Source organism: Prionailurus bengalensis, chromosome E1 (assembly GCF_016509475.1).
Source record: "Prionailurus bengalensis isolate Pbe53 chromosome E1, Fcat_Pben_1.1_paternal_pri, whole genome shotgun sequence".
Classification (NCBI taxonomy): Eukaryota; Metazoa; Chordata; class Mammalia; order Carnivora; family Felidae; genus Prionailurus; species Prionailurus bengalensis.
Genome location: NC_057347.1, coordinates 25549223 through 25566228, shown reverse-complemented (window position 1 = coordinate 25566228; position 17006 = coordinate 25549223). Strand labels below are relative to the sequence as shown.

General features: G+C 34.2%; 1 protein-coding gene across 1 annotated transcript in view; it reads right to left on the bottom strand.

Moving 5' to 3' along the window:
* BCAS3 (BCAS3 microtubule associated cell migration factor) overlaps positions 1–17006 on the bottom strand; it is a 629762-nt gene that overhangs the window by 312191 nt on the left and 300565 nt on the right. The window contains exons 19-20 of the mRNA XM_043582630.1: positions 7861–7905; positions 62–186 (exon numbers count right to left, since the gene is read on the bottom strand). Coding sequence (XP_043438565.1) covers positions 62–186; positions 7861–7905 — 170 coding nt within the window. The remainder of the gene's footprint in view (positions 1–61; positions 187–7860; positions 7906–17006) is intronic.

Sequence of the window (17006 nt, the reverse complement as noted above, 5' to 3'; positions counted from 1 at the left end):
TTCAAGGAGAACCACTATGAATTTTACTAAAGGCAAATTTAAGCATCAGTAAACTACATACCTTTTTCTCTTTTCAGACCTGCATTATTTGCAAACCACGATCTGGACGTCCCAAACATTGCAGCCACGCAAAATTCTCCGCCCATTGATTTGCTGGGTGAGATTTGTGGAGGTGGTTTAACTTTGCTTAAAAAATAAAATGATAGTAAGAAAATTACCATGATGGAATCACAGACCTCAAGACAGTGACATATTTTCTTCAAAATTCTACCCTAAGTATTCAAACCCTTCAATGTGGACATGCATTTTGCCTTAAGTAATAATTGGCAGTGTGAGATTGCGTTCTGCAGTAAAAGTAAAATTAGTTCAAAATTCCAGAGTATTATGAGAATAGTAACTTATAAAAATGATAAAAATTAACTCCTTGAGTTATGTGCTGGTGAAATCCAACTCATTTCTTTTCAGATGAATAACATTTTTCTGGAGATTTTAAAGAACAATAGAATCAACATAAACATCTCACAATAATAAAATAGTTTATCATTTCATTTTGATATATAAGACGTGGGATTGACACACCATGTGTGAAAATAACGAGATGATACAGTTGAAAGCACACACCATGTGTGAAAATAACGAGATGATACAGAATGAAACCCTGCAAATGGTCTCAGCCACAATGCTATGCACGGTGAGACAATGAATGGGAAGATCCAGTGCTCTAGGGCAATATTCACTGATCTGCCTATTTGTTGTTTATTTTTTCTTCAAGGGTCTGTGAAAATGATGTGTCTGTTTTTGTTCTGTTCTTCACATATTTGAGGACACATTAAGTAACTGATGTAACTACCATAAAAAAGTACTTGCTTTCTTCTTTGTTTTCTCCAATTTAGCTTTCATACCATCAACTTCTAATATCAACCTTTCATCTTCTGTGACTCTTTTGACTTGGCAAAGACTTCCTCAAAACTCACTGACAATCCTGCTGACCACCTCAGATAAACAATGGTAAGGTTTTCTCTAATTCATACACCAGAAAATAGCCTTGCTGCATATTGGTCAAGATCACAGCCCAGCTGGGACACCAGAGCTCTGATGTTCCTACTCTGCTAGTCAGTCTCCAATGTCAAATAACATTATTTCTACCTTCTTTTGTTCACTATCCTCTATCTCTTTATCTTTTAATAAAGTATGATTAGGTAGAGAAAGATTGGGTTTTGGAGTCAGGAAGAAACCTGAATACTGCCACTTATTAGCTGGGTGATTTTGGTTAAGGTATTTAACTTCTTAGAGTTCAGACTACTAATATGTAAAATACAAATAGTAATGCCTACATCATACGGTTATTTTAAGCGTTTTTTGTTATTGTATTTGTTCTCTAAGTATGCTCCCTGGCTAGTAGTACCACCTGAGAACTTCTTAGGTATGCAAATATTCATCAAGCCACACCCCAACTCTGAGGATGGGGCTAATAATCTGTGCTTTTTTTTTTAATAATCTTTTTTTTTTTTTTAAACAAGCCCTCCAGGAGATTCCAGTGAATGTTCAGGTTTAAGAACTGCTATATTAGGAAAAGTACATAAAGCAATCAGGGCAGTGCCTTCCCATATTATGGTACTCAACAAGCCCTTCCCATATTATGGTATTCAACAATGTTAACTGTCTTCTATATGGCACACAGCCTTAACCTAATTTTCAAAAACATCAGACTGTGCTTTGGTTATCTCAGTTTCCAGGCCCATATGACACTTGAAATACGCTTCCACATATTTTATTTCCCCAGCCTTCAGCTCTGACATCTTCCTGCTAGGGAAAGCAAAAAGCTTGGATCAGAGGTAACTGTGACTGATCTTTTTGGTCTCTCCCTTTGTACCAAATCTATGGTAATGCACATTGTCATATATGAAAAGGCCTCTTCTTTCCATCATTTACATTTTTTAATCACTTCACATCATCACCCATAAAAATCATACCTGTGCCTAAAATACCAATACCAGTCACAGTCAGACTTCCACTGACAGGGGATAAAGACATGTTTTTTTGTTGTGTTTTTTTTTTTTAATTTTCTGTGAGGAAATGAATCTGGTTCTACAAACAGTTTCACAACTTCCTTGTTGCATTTGCCACAACTACAATAATCTACCAACAGGAAAGAAGACACCAGCCCACCCCCTCCTCCACCCTGACCTACACCAGAACAAACATGTACCTTTCCTCCATATCTGGGTAACCAACATCAGCTTATCCCTTCTGGTTATGATGCTCTCTGCTGGAATACCTTAGAGTCCAAATTCTCCTTCAAAGCCTTTATTTCCATCACTGAACTGCTATCACTGAGCATGTAAGTTGCTATAACTAGCATCTTTTAGTTCCTCTGGTCATTTTTAACCCTTAGGAGTTTGAGGAGGTTGGAGAGAGGAGGAGAGAAAAAAAAATTCCATAATTTGTTGAAAGGTGTTTCCAATTATGTGACTATGTGTTTTTACTAGAATCACCATCAGGGAACAATAATACTACAATGTACAAATAAGCTTTCACAGGGACAAATTCAAAGCTCTTTGCAAATTACTGGATGCTATTTTTGTTTTGTTTTGTTTTGTTTTGTTTTTTAAGCATGTGGTAAGCAACAAGATAGAATACAAGTGAACAGCATGACACTTCTTAAGAGAGGCTATGGTACAGATAAAATGTGCCTACTGAACAGACTTAAAAAATAGTTGCTATCAGGCCAGATAGTTACCTTCACAACACAGTAATAAAGAGTAGAAATATGGTAAGATATCAACTTAATCTTTGGCCATGCAAAAATATATTCTGTGTGTGGTTTTTAGCATATTGTCTATTCAGTCCATGACAAAAGCTAAAACTTCTTACGCTTCCATAATATTACACATAACTCAGCATCTGAGCACACAACTAAAAAGCATCAACATGGTATTATCTTACACAAACTCATTATCTGCTGCAGAGAGTAAGTATCTTATGATAAAAGTATGCTTAAAATTATGAAAAAAATCATCATTTTAAGTTTTAGACCTTATTTCTTCTTTTTCTTCTGATAGGGTCTTAATAAATCATATTAGTAAAAGTTTGTGTTAAATAAGTGATTAAAAGAGTTTTTATCCCTGAGAATAACTTGCTACCTTGTACATGGTATAGTGCTGTGTACTGGGGATAGAGCATATTTGGTGAATATATTCATAGCAAGTCATTTCTATCATCAATCTATATTTGGAATGACTGTGGTATTTAACAAAACAACATAAAAATATGCATGTGTCTAGAAGACTTTCAGAAAAATTAAAAGGAGAAATAATCTGAAGAAAAGGTTACTATTAATAAAGTATTCCTACCTAAAGGGAGAAAATTTAATTTTGACTAACTTTGCTCTTTATCCTAAGTTTTAAAAAGACCAACACCAGGAATTTTGGATGGAAGCAGAAATGAACTTTTCCAAAACGATCCAGAATACTTCTATTGCAAAATAACGTTCTGTTGGCAGAAAAATAAAACACTGAAAAGGGAAACATACATGGAAGGAACAAAAGATAAAAGTAGTAGTCTTGTAAATCATGTTCACTTTATATTGGTGACCCAACCGTTTTAGGAAAGCATTCCATTACTACCTTTTTTTTTCTTTCTTCCTCTCAACCTCTCCCTTTATTCTGGGAAAGGGACTTAATAAATCCCATTACAAAACATTTGCAAGTTTAAAAAGAATACCTCTGGGTGTTTGGAGGCCTTCCTTCATTTATTTATCAACGTATTAAATTGTCTTGATATAAAAAATAAAATTTCAATGTATATGGTGTCCAGAAATTCAATTGTGTTGGTTATGGTTTAAATCAGAAAAAAGCATTCTGATAGAGCTTATGATGGATTCCTTTCTACTGAGAACTCTTGCTCTTTACTCTCCTGAGCCCATCATAAATAACATGTTCAAAAATTAAAAGTAGAATTTGGCTTAATTTGTGTGCAGTATGTAAAAGAAAAATGAAGTGAATTCAACTTTCACCATATTGGGCACAATAATGATCATAGAATATCATATTTGCTAAATTTTATACCAGAAAACAACATAATAAAAAGTAAAATAAACATACAAAGAAACAAAAAACCAAAAACAAATAAGGTACTAAATTTAAAACTCTGGAGTTTACCTTTTTGTCACTTCTTTTTGAGAGACTTAACCATCTAACTGTTAAGTGAGAATCATTTTCACTGCCATCAGAAGTTCTAGGGACATTAACATTATGACATCTTCCAAAATACTTATAGAGACTACTGAAGTTACCCATTGGCTTTTACTGTATTATGTAATCCAATCAGATTAACATATTGAATTTCTCTTGCCTTTTTTGTTTCTCCACACCCTACTGCAAAGAGGAAAAAAAAAGCAAACTAATAATATCTGCTTTAAAATTACAGAAAAATTATGTCCATCTGGATAAATCTACTACTACGTCCCATAGAACAGGGCACAAATGGAGTATCTGCGGAAGGCATGAAAAGCAGCAATGACGTTCTGTGCCTTGGTTAGAAGGACCCAAGCATGGAAAGAGCTAAATTGAGATAGAAGCACCGTTTCTTTCCTTTCCTAGAACATAAGGGTACACTCGATATTCCAGTTTAAATGTTGGACACAATATTGCTGTAAGAATTACAAGTGGTACGGTGTCTTTGTAGATAAGAAGAAAAATCTTTTTTTATATTCTTCACTGTGATTGAACTTTTAAAAGGAATTTAGAAGTTTTCTCTCACTCTTCAACTTTATTTTTCTAAAAGAAGAACTAAGAGGGAAACTGAAAGTATTTTATTTCAAATAAAGATATTAATAATATACCTAAAATTATTCTATCAAAAGTTATTCTTAAAGCTCTAACAGATTCATGTAAACTTAACAAATAATATTCTCCCCTCCATGTAAATCTTTCCTTTCAAAAATGAATTTCTAATATTTTAAAGATTCTCAAAAGAACAAGATTAGTTTAAATAAAGTATTTATATATAAATTGAATATTCTCAGGCAGCACTAATTAAAATTTAAATATAGTTTGATATGTAAGTTTTAATTCTTCTTTAACTTAACCTTATATAATACAAATACAGGTTATGAGTATGGGATATATCCAAATGGGCTATTTTTGTCCACACTACTATGTATATATTTTTTCTTGTGATAAGCAATTCAAAAATACCAGCAGTTTAAACATAATACTTCATGTACATTAGAAGCTCAATAAATACTTGTTACTTATTTGTAATACTGAAAGCAAAATCCATTTTTAACAATTCACAATGACTATTTCTCTTAAAATTTCTATATTAAAGAAGTATTATATGTGTGATTCTTTTCTAATATTTTAGACAGTCATTCAAACTCATATATCCTGGAGGATGCACAATCCCCAGAGTGTAGAAGATGGCTAAAATGTCGAAGACGACCTATATAACTTTCCAACAAGTTTATTTTGTTATCAAAAGGAAAGACATTATTTTAAACTGACTCACTGCAACTGCATGAATAAAAACAAACCAGTTTATCAAAGAATGAAGAATTAGCAGAAACTGTGATCTATCAAAAGCAAAATCTTAGCTAAATACAAAGGTTGCAACTTGAAAGTAATAAAAAAAATTGTATGAAGTGTTCATTACATTTTAAGAGGAACTATAAAAATTTCATATTCTTCCAAAACACAAATGTTAACCTGCAACTGGAAGTACTATAAAAATATTTGTTTGGCATAACGTTTTATTTCGGAACTGTAAATAAAAACATCCTCCGGTTGAATGCTAAATAGCATGGAAAAACAGCAAAAACTGTTAAAACAAAGAAGCTCTTATAAACAAGCTAGAAGTTGTCAAATTTATATTCATTTTGCTGCCTTAATTTGAGGTTTCATTAAGATCTTAATGGGAAAAACATGCACCACTAGTGAAGGAACGCATTTTAAAGGAGGATCTTTTAGGCCAGTATAAGTGACTAAAAACGAGTTTCTTGTGAGCTAACGATGGCATCAAACAAACCACAAAGCAGTCTTCTAAAAGACAGGCAATGATTTAAAAGTCTACTATATTTCATATATCCCTTTCTTTAATCTGGCTCTTTTAATCTTGTTTCAACCTCAAATCATTTCTGGTTGACAAGTGCTTTTGCTTAAATTTGAGGAGCATATAAGCCGGTGAAGGAATGGAGTTTTCTTATTTAACATACAACATTTGTTACTCCATCTTTATTTACTTCCATGCTAAAACTTCAATCTTTATTAACATACTAAAACTCTTTTCTTTGTACTTAGAATGAGAAATTTATCCTAAGATGGAATCTAATTCTAAGTTTAGTCTACAAAGGAAATCTGTCATATGTTGAATCTAGCATTTAAAAACTGCTCACTATAAGCTCCTAAGTAAGATCCATGTATCTTATTTGTTTGGGGATGAAATCTGGTTAACAAAAAGAATGAAGATGGACTTGCAGGGAATTTTTATGCCCTTATTCCCTGAATTTCTTTAAAATAGTTTCACAATCTGTGTCCTAATTTTGATGCTGCATTTCAAGGAGGAAGTCTTTATGATTTGTCACCCTGTTCTTATATGATAATAAAATTTTCAGATGTTCCTGTCGCAAATGAACACTGAAATTAGTTTGCATTACATTAGAGTGTACCTGAAAGAACTACGGCAGTTTCTTTTTATTCAGGAGAAAAATCATTGGCAGGCTTTTCCCTAGGATAATGGGACAGTATGAACAATTCCCAGGAACAGTTATAAGAACTACACACACATGTGCAAAACTCTCTCAAGTATTCTGACTACATTTATAAAACTGATATACCTTATATTGCCCCAGTCCTTCTGGCTCACTTAACTCTTAAAAGCAAAAAAAAAAAAAAAAAAAAAAAAAAAGTATGATCTAATTCAAAGAAGCTTCTTTTCAAAAATGGTATTTTTCCTTTTAACAACATAGTAGTAGAAGCAGCTAACATTTACTGATCTCTTACTATGTGCCACTTAAAAGATAAGGAAACCGAGAAACAGGAAGGTTTTAGAAAATTACGCACGATCATATAGGTAGTAAGTGTGTGAACTGGGGTTTAGGACCTAGACAGTCTGATTCTGGAGGCCTAACTTTTAACCAGAATATTAAATATACCAGGCTCTAAATTCATTCTACTCCACATCTTTACCTGAAAGTATTACATATGCTCTGTTTCTTTTCTATGACTCTCGTGTCTAAGACTGACAAAGTTATATTTTAGGCATTATTATATGCGAATTTAGTAAATAAATAAGTTATAGTCAAAATAATAAATTATTTAGGGGTTTTTATGTGAATCACAAATTTCTTCATCATGTAGGCCCTTAAATACTTAAACTCTTCAAAACAGAACTGACCCTATTCCTTAGGTACCAAATAAAATGCAGTAAAAATTTATAGGCTATTTTTAGTATACCTTAAATATCTTTATATTTCAAAATAAATCCTATCTTCAAATGTTCAGCACGATGCATAAGGCGCTTTTATCACTATACTACTCAAAGCTTTAAACTCTGTTGTTAGCCTTGTCTTATAACATACACTAGCATTATGAGAAAATCCTAATTTCTTATTTTTAAATATTAGTCTGTGATTGTTTTATTTGACTCTTCAAGAAATTAAGTGAAACCAAAAAAAAAAAAAAAAAAAACCCTGCTCTTTTAAAGCTTAAATATCAACATTCATGTCCCATCGATAAATTGTTCAGTAATGTGCATCTATCTGTGATCAGGCCATGCAACTGAAGACAAAAGTACGAAACAGAGTTACTTTTTGAGAGTACAGCAAATGAATTAGGCATGCGGGACTGAACTGGGACTCACCATGGAGCTTTTATGGAAAAACACCCCGCTCCAAACAGATAAGGCCTTCATGGAAAAGGGGGGAAAACGCACAAAAAATTAGAGGAAAACTCATTTCACATTAACAAATACATGTATATCATACTGTTATCGAGTATGGATAAAATAACTGAAAAAATTAGTAATCATTTGCAATTCTGCTGTAGATACTAATGAGTCTGATATAACCAATAAACAGAATGACGTGAAATAACAAGTCCCTTAATTTTCATAGGATTGGCGATTTCAAAATGGTCTATTTCTCCCCCTTTTCTGGAGTACCCCTGTAGGGTTCCTAAGGTAAAATAAAATAAATTTCACTTCTGAGGCCCTTAAAACAAAGTACAAGTGGAATAATCAGATAGAGAGAAGAGTGGAATCAGGAGCAACAGATGTGTGGTTGTATGACACAAAATGTTTAAAATCAGCTAAAGAGAACTCAATAAAAAATTGATAAGCATTATTTGCTCTTCACTGATTGCATTTTCAGAGCCACAGAAAGAAAGCATGTATTTTCTAGGCTACTTATTTAAAGTAAATTGAACTGTGCATTGCTGGCCAAAGGAACAAACACTAAATATAAGTAGTATGATTTATTTCCATGTAGGGTCACATTCCCAGAAATTAGCATTTCTCTTAATAGTGATAGAGATTGGCTTCTTCTACCCAGCCTGCATTGGGTTAGGTTTGAATACTGTAAAGCCACAACTGTTTCTTTTAAATACAACTGGGGATACAAAGTCCAATTTCATTGTTACACATACTCATTAATATTCTGTTCACCGCCATTTCAGACATGCTACACATATTTGCATACAAAGAAGTTTGGCTGATTTAACTATATCCAAAAAAAGTGTTGCTGTAGTATCTGACATTTGGAAGTAAGACATAAATTGAGAAAGAAAGCACACTGGCAAAACCTGGATATTCTTCTTCAACTTTGGTGTTAAGAACATTATAAAAATAAAAATTTCTGCCAAATGATTAGCATTAATCTGCCTGTGAATTGAGTTTCACAAAAAGAAACTTGGGTAAAATGTTTTCACAACAATGAGTACAATTCTCAGGACTGATGCACAGAAGAAACAAAGAGAAGAACAGAAAGGTAAGTATCTCTGATTAGAGATACTAATCAGAGAAAAGTGAGTTGGAAGAACTGGGATATCAAAGAGAAAGAAAAGAAACTTTAGAAATGGTGTCAATGCAAAGTAAATCTCTCTCATAGTTAATAAGACACAACCAAAAGATATGATGTCATTATCCACATTAAAACGTTGGATTTTCAAACTTTTTTAACTGAGACCCATAAAATACATTTTAAGGTGCAGGCTGATGTGTACATGAATACACATAAATTGAAACAATAATTGAATGAATGTATTTTTTGTCTGTAATCAAATTTACTATTTTATATTTCAATGTTTTATAAACATTAATGTTGGGATTTAGTTACAAGGAAGATTAATGCACATTCTGACAGGGTAGGTCTGGGTGAGGCCCTAGATTCTATATTTCTAACAAGCTCCCAGGTCATACCAAAGCTGCTTGTTTGCAGAACCAGTAGTAGCAAAGTTACATTTTATTTTATTCTATATCATTAATGAAAAATAGTCACAATCCCCTTATCTGATTGCATGATTCACAAATTGTATCAGAAACAAAATGTTACTGGAGCTCACCCTGCACTCCGACAAACCAAACACCCATTTAAATAACTCAGACCACTTGAAGACTCCAATCTCAGTAACACAATAACGCCCTGCAGAAATTATCAGAAAATGGAAGCTTCGATATGTTTCTATATGCCCACAAATACTTCCAAAATGAAAAGGTTATTGTTAGCATACAGTACCCAACTTCCTTTGAGTTTCATTAGGCAAGGCACGTGAAATAACAAACAGTTCAAATGATTCTGACACATGCGCTGACCATTGGGAACATCTAGACATGAGTCGCTCTTCAGTGTATGTATTATATCAACACTGGACAGTGTCCCATCTTATTCTAAATATCAGACTACAGCTAAGTCACTGTAAAACATTTGAAAGTTTCATCCTACTCCTTCATGACTTAAAAGGCTTCTCTACTGATACCAAAAACAACCCAACAAAATTGAAACAAAACTTTAAAGTTTCTACACTTCAAAAGACCAGTTGATGCTCCCCACCTGTAGAGCCAGCAAATACCCTTTCCTAGGTTAAAGTTTCCATATATATAAAAAGGAAACATGAATTTGCCAAACAAATTAAACACAAGCTTAAAAAAAATCTCCTAAATTTTCCTTTCTAGGCAATAGCAGTGTATGTTATTAACAAAAGATTTCAACAACCATTTCTTTCCCCACAATCCTAAAATGACTGTTAACTCTCCAGACACTGTAGTAAACAGGCCGGTACAAAGCAGCAGCAATGTCAAATTTAAAGACAATACGGTTCTCACTGTTCAAAACATAACCCAATTGTGTGAGTTAAAAGCAACCCTCCTTCAACCAAATAAGGATCCATTGGCTAACACAGCTCAAGGAGAAAATAGAGGGCTAGAGAAACTGAATGAGGACCCGCTCTCATATACACTTGGCATGTTCCCCATTTACACTTACCCACTTCTTACCCACTCCTACAAACTGGACCTCTGCCACATACATGTAAAAGAAGAGCCACAAACTCCAAAGAATTAGAGTGACTCACATAATTACTGACTTTGTATGGGTAGTGTCAGCTGTTCTTTTGAAATGTGTCTGCTTCATCTTTCCTCAGTAGCAAAAGAATGAAAATATAAAGTCACAAAGGACAAGTCCATGATCCAGCTGTCTTTGCCTATGACTTCCCCTCCCCTTTCAAAATCCCACATTTGTAGTTTTATATGAGGATAGTTAGGAGGAAGAAGAGAGTATGTGAGTGGGAGTGTATGTTGAATAAAATGGTTTATATTAACATATGCAACTCAAATTATGATGTTCAGATATTAAGAATTTCTGTGTTTTCTCAACACTATTAAGTTTCAACAGGTTTAACAATCCTGCCATACAAAATCTATTCACTTTGTCACAGTTATGTCCTTTTTAAGCTGAATTCTGATTCAAAAACATCAGGACTGGCCAAGAGATGAAAAATCCAGAAATATTTTTTATATACTTATTTATAGTGCAACGTGAAGGGACTTGACCATTGGTTCTCAACGGGTTTCTTCCAGAGATTCTCAGAAACCAAGAAGGAATTGTGTTTTATATCATAATAAATGCTATATAAGTTTTTAAACACTGATTCATTTGGCTGAATGTCACATAATAAAACAAAAGCTTTGGTGTTACTAGCTGAAAGCAAGGCAAACATGAAGGTTTTTTTTATGTTAATTTATTTTAAGAGAATGACAGAGACAGTGTGTGAGTAGGAAAGGGGTAGAGACAGAGGGAGACACACAGAATCCAAAGCAAGCTCCAGGCTCTGAGCTGTCAGCACAGAGCCTGACACGGGGCTCAAACCCACCAGCCATGAGATTACGACCTGAGCCGAAGTCAGATATTTAACTGACTGAGCCACCCAGGCACACCAAGATTTTTTTAAATGCAAGGAAAAAGTAAAACTAGATTTTATTTTGAATGCGCTGAAGTGTTCCATAACCCAACTTTAGCGCTGAAAGGTATAAATGGTTCAATCATCTTTAAAGAATTAACTGGAGTCTAAGAGAAAAATTCTATAAATATACTCTGAAAGTCCTATTTCTCAATTGCTCAGGTCTTATGAAAATTCATACACTATTGTATAACAGACATCAGAATGAGCCCATATTATGGACAACTATATGCCAACAAACTGGACAATCTAAAAGAAAAGGAAAAAAACCTTAGAAATATACAACTTACCAAGACTAAATAAGAAATAGAAAATCTAAACAGAACAATTATTAGTAAGGATATTGAATCAGTAATCAACAATCTCCTAATAAAGAAAAGCATAGGACTAGATGGCTTCACTGGTAAATTTTACCAAAACTTTTAAAGAATTAACACCAACTCTTTTTTTTAAATACGAAATTTATTGTCAAATTGGTTTCCATACAACACCCAGTGCTCATCCCAACAGGTGCCCTCCTCAATACGCATCACCTGCTCTCCCCTCCCTCCCACCCCCCATCAACCTTCAGTTTGTTCTCATTTTTTAAGAGTCTCTTAAGTTTTGGCTCCCTCCCTCTCTAACTTTTTTTTTCCTTCCCCTCCCCCATGGTCTTGTGTTCAGTTTCTCAGGATCCACATAAGAGTGAAAACATATGGTATCTGTCTTTCTCTGTATGACTTATTTCACTTAGCATAACACTCTCCAGTTCCATCCACATTGTTACAAAAGGCCATATTTCATTCTTTCTCATTGCCACGTAGTATTCCATTGTGTGGAAGTTCTAACATCAGCAATCAGACAACAAAAGGAAATCGAAGGCATCCAAATTGGCAAAGATGAAGTCATGCTTTCACTTTTTGCAGATGACATGATATTATACATGAAAAACCTGACAGACCCCACCAAAAGTCTGCTAGAACTGATACATGAATTCAGCCAAGTTGCAGGATAAAAAATCAATGTACAGAAATCAGTTGCATTCTTATACACTTACAATGAAGCAACAGAAAGACACATAAAGAAACTGATCCCATTCACAATTGCACCAAGAAGCGTAAAATACCTAGGAATAAACCTAACCAAAGATGTAAAAGATCTGTATGCTGAAAACTATAGAAAGCTTATGAAGGAAATTGAAGAAGATATAAAGAAATGGAACAACATGCCATGCTCATGGATTGGAAGAATAAATATTGTTAAAATGTCCATACTACCCAAAGCTATCTACACAGTCGATGCAATCCCAATCAAAATTGCACCAGCATTCTTCTCGAAGCTAGAACAAGCAATCCTAAAATTTGTATGGGACCACAAAAGACCCCGAATAGCCAAAGTAATTTTGAAGAAGAAGACCAAAGTGGGAGGCATCACAATCCCAGACTTTAGCCTCTACTACAAAGCTGTAATCACCAAGACAGCATGGTATTGGCACAAAAACAGACACATAGACCAATGGAATAGAATAGAAACTCCAGAATTAGACCCACCAAAGTATGGCCAACTAATCTTTGACAAAGCAGGAAAGAATATCCAATGGAAAAAAGACAGTCTCTTTAACAAATGGTGCTAGGAGAGCTGGACAACAACTTGTAGAAGAATGAAACTAGATCACTTTCTTACACCATTCACAAAAATAAACTCAAAATGGATAAAGGACCTGAATGTGAGACAGGAAACCATCAAAACCCTAGAGGAGAAAGCAGGAAAAAACACCAACTCTTAAACTCTTCCAAAAAATCAAAGTGGATGGAACACTCCCAAACTCATTTTGCAAAGCTAGCATAATCCTGATACCAAAACCAGAAAAAGACACCACTAGGAAAACAAAAAACAAAAAACAAAAAACAAAAAAACTATAGGCCAATATTCAAAATGAATATAAATGGAAAAATTCTCAATAAAACATCAGCAAACCAAATTCAGCAGCACACTATAAGGATCATTCACCATGATCAAGTGAAATTCATTCTGGGGATGGCAAGGATGATTCAACATAACACAAACCAATCAATGTGATACATCACACTAGTAGAATGAAAAAAAATCATATGATCATCTAGCAGACACAGAAAAAGCATTTGACAAAATTTAACATGCATTCATAATAAAAACTCTTAACAAATCAGGCAAAGAAGGAATATATCTCAACATAAAGGCCATATAAAACAAGCACAGCTAACATCATACCCAATGGTGAAAGATGGAAAGCTTTTCCTCTAAGGTCAGGAACAAGACAATGGCACCCACTCTCACCACTCTTTTTCAATATAGTACAGGAAATCCTAGCTAAAGCAATCAGGCAAGAAAGCAGAATCGGAAAAAAAAAAGAAAGAAAGAAAGAAAGAAAGAAAGAAAGAAAGAAAGAAAGAAAGAAAGAAAGAAAGAAAGAAAGAAAGAAAGAAAGAAAACTGTCTCTATTTGCAGATGACATAATTTTATTTATAGAAAACCCTAAAGACTTAACCAAAGAACTGTTAGATCTATATAGATACAAAATTAACATATAAAAATCAGTAGTGTCTCTATACACTAATAAAAAATTTTCTGAAAAACAAACAAGGGATTCAATCCCATTTACAATAGCAACAAAAACAATAAAACACTTAGGAATAAATATAACTAAGAAGATGAAAGATCTCTACTCTGAAAACTATGAGACATTGATGAATGAAATCAAAAAAGACACAAATAAATGAAAAGGTATCCTGTGGTCATGTACTGTGAGAATTAACGTTAAAATGTCAATACTACCAAAAGCCATCTACAAATTCAATGCAATCCCTATCAAGGTTCCAATGGCATTTTTTATAGAAATAGAAAAAAACTTCCCTAAAATTTATATGGAACCACAAAAGACCCCAAATAGCCAAAAAAAAAAAAATCCTAAAAAGGAGAACAAAAGCAGGAGGCATCACACTTCCTGACATCAAGTTATACTATAAAGCTATAGTCATCAAAACAGTATGGTATTGGCATAAAAACAAATAGACCAATGGAAAAGAATCGCAAACATACATGGTCCACTAATATTTGACAAGGGGACCAAGAATGCTCAATAGAAAAAATGCAGTCTCTTCAATAAATGGTACTGGGATAATTGGATATTCACATGTAAAGAATGAAACTGGACCCAAATCCTATACCAGTCACAAAAATTAACTCAAAATGGATCAAAGATTTAAATGTAAGACCTGAAATCATGAAACTCCTAGAAGAAAATACAGAAACAAAATCTCCTTGACCTGGATCTTAGTAGTAATTTTTAAAAGATGACACTTAAAGCACAAGCAACAAAATTAAAAATAAATTAAAAAGCTTCTGCACGTCGAAACAAACCACGAACAAAGTGAAAAGACAACCTACAGAATACAGAATGGGAAAAATATTTTCAAACCATCTATCTAATAAGGGCTTAATATCCTAAATATATGAAGAACACATGCATTCAATGGCAAAAAACAACCCAATCAAAAGATGGGCAAATGACTTGAATAAACATTTTCCCAAATAACATATACAAAAAGCCAACATGTTCATGAAAAGGTGCCCAACATCAGTAGTGATTAGGGAAGTGCAAATTAAAAGCAAAATGAGATGCCACCTCATACCCGTTAACATGCCACCATCAAAAAGACAAGAGATAAACAGCCAAACTACAGAGAGAGCCCAAATTTCCATTGACTGATGAATGGATAAAGATGTGGGTGTATATATACACATATAAATGTGTTTGTATACACACAGACACACACACGCACATATATACATATATATACATATATACATATATACGTGTATGTATATGACAGAATATTATTCAGCCATCAAAAAGAATGAAATCTTGCCATTTGCAATGATGTGGATGGAACTAAAATGTATTATGCTAAGCGAAATAAGTCAATCAGAGAAAGACAAAAAACATGATTTCATTCATATGTGGAATTTAAGAAACCAAACAGATGAACATATGGGAAGTGAGAGTGGGGGAGGAGAGAGGGAAACAAACCACAGGAGACTCTTAACAATAGAGAACACGGGTGCCTGGGTGGCTCAGTTGGTTAAGCATCTGACTTTAGCTCAGGTCATGATCTCACGGTTTGTGGGTTCAAGCCCCACAACAGGCTCTGTGCTGACAGCTAGGATTCTGTGCCTCTGGCTCTCTCTGCCCCTCCCCCACTCACCCTCTGTCTCTGCCTCTCTCTCTGTCTCTCAAAAATAAATAAACACTGGGGCACCTGGGTGGCTCAGTCGGTTAAGCGTCCAACTTCCGCTCAGGTTGTGATCTCGCAGTCCGTGAGTTCGAGCCCCATGTCAGGCTCTGTGCTGACAGCTCAGAGCCTGGAGCCTATTTCAGATTCTGTGTGTCTCTCTCTCTGACCCTCCCCTATTCATGCTCTGTCTCTCTCTGTCTCAAAAATAAATAAAGGTTAAAAATAAATAAATAAGTAAATAAATAAACAAACATTAAAAAAAATTTTGAGGGGCGCCTAGGTGGCTCAGTCAGTTAAGCACCCAACTTCAGCTCAGGTCATGATCTCACAGTTCCATGAGTTCAAGCCCCACACTGGGCTCTGTGATGACAGCTCAGAGCCTGGAGCCTACTTCGGATTCTGTGTCTCCCTTTCTCTCTCCCCCTCCCTCACTCACTCTCTGTCTCTCTCTCAAAAATAAACATTAAAAAAATTTTTTAATTAAGTAAAAACAATAGAGAACAAACTGAGGGTTGATGGAAGGAGGTGGGTGGAGGATAGGCTGGATGGGTGATAGGTATTAAGGAGAGCACTTGCTGTGATGAGTACTGGGTGTTGCATGTAAGTGATGAATCACTGAATTCTATTCCTGAAACCAATATTTCCTGTATGTTAACTAATTAAAATTTAAATTAAACATGACAAGAGATAGAAATGCTGCCATGGATGTGGAGAAAAGGGAACCCTTGCGCATTGTTGGTGTAAATTGGTATAGCCACTATGGAAAACAGTGGGGGGGGGGAATCCTCAAAAAGTTAAAAATAGAACTACCCTATGATCCAGCAATTCCATTTCTGGGGATATGACCAAAGGAAATAAAAATACAAACACAAAAAGATATCTACATCCTCACGTTCCTAGCATTATTTACAACAGCCAAGACATGGAAACAACCTGAGTGTCCATTGATGGATAGATGAATGGATAGATAAAAATGTTGTGATGTGTATATGTATATATTATATATATTATATTATATATTACATATATATTAACTATATTTAATATTTAATATATTATATATTATAGTGGAATATTATACAGTCATAAAAATATGAAGAAATCTGACCATTTCAAACAACATGGAAAGACCTTGAAGGTATGCTAAGTGAAATACGTCAAAGAAAGACAAATACTGTATGATCTTATTTATCTTAAGATAAATCTTTAAAAGAAAAACTCAGAAAAAGACATCAGATTTGTGGTTCGCAGATACAGAAGGTAAGAGAAGGGGGAGTTGGAGGAAGGTGGTCAAAAGGTACAA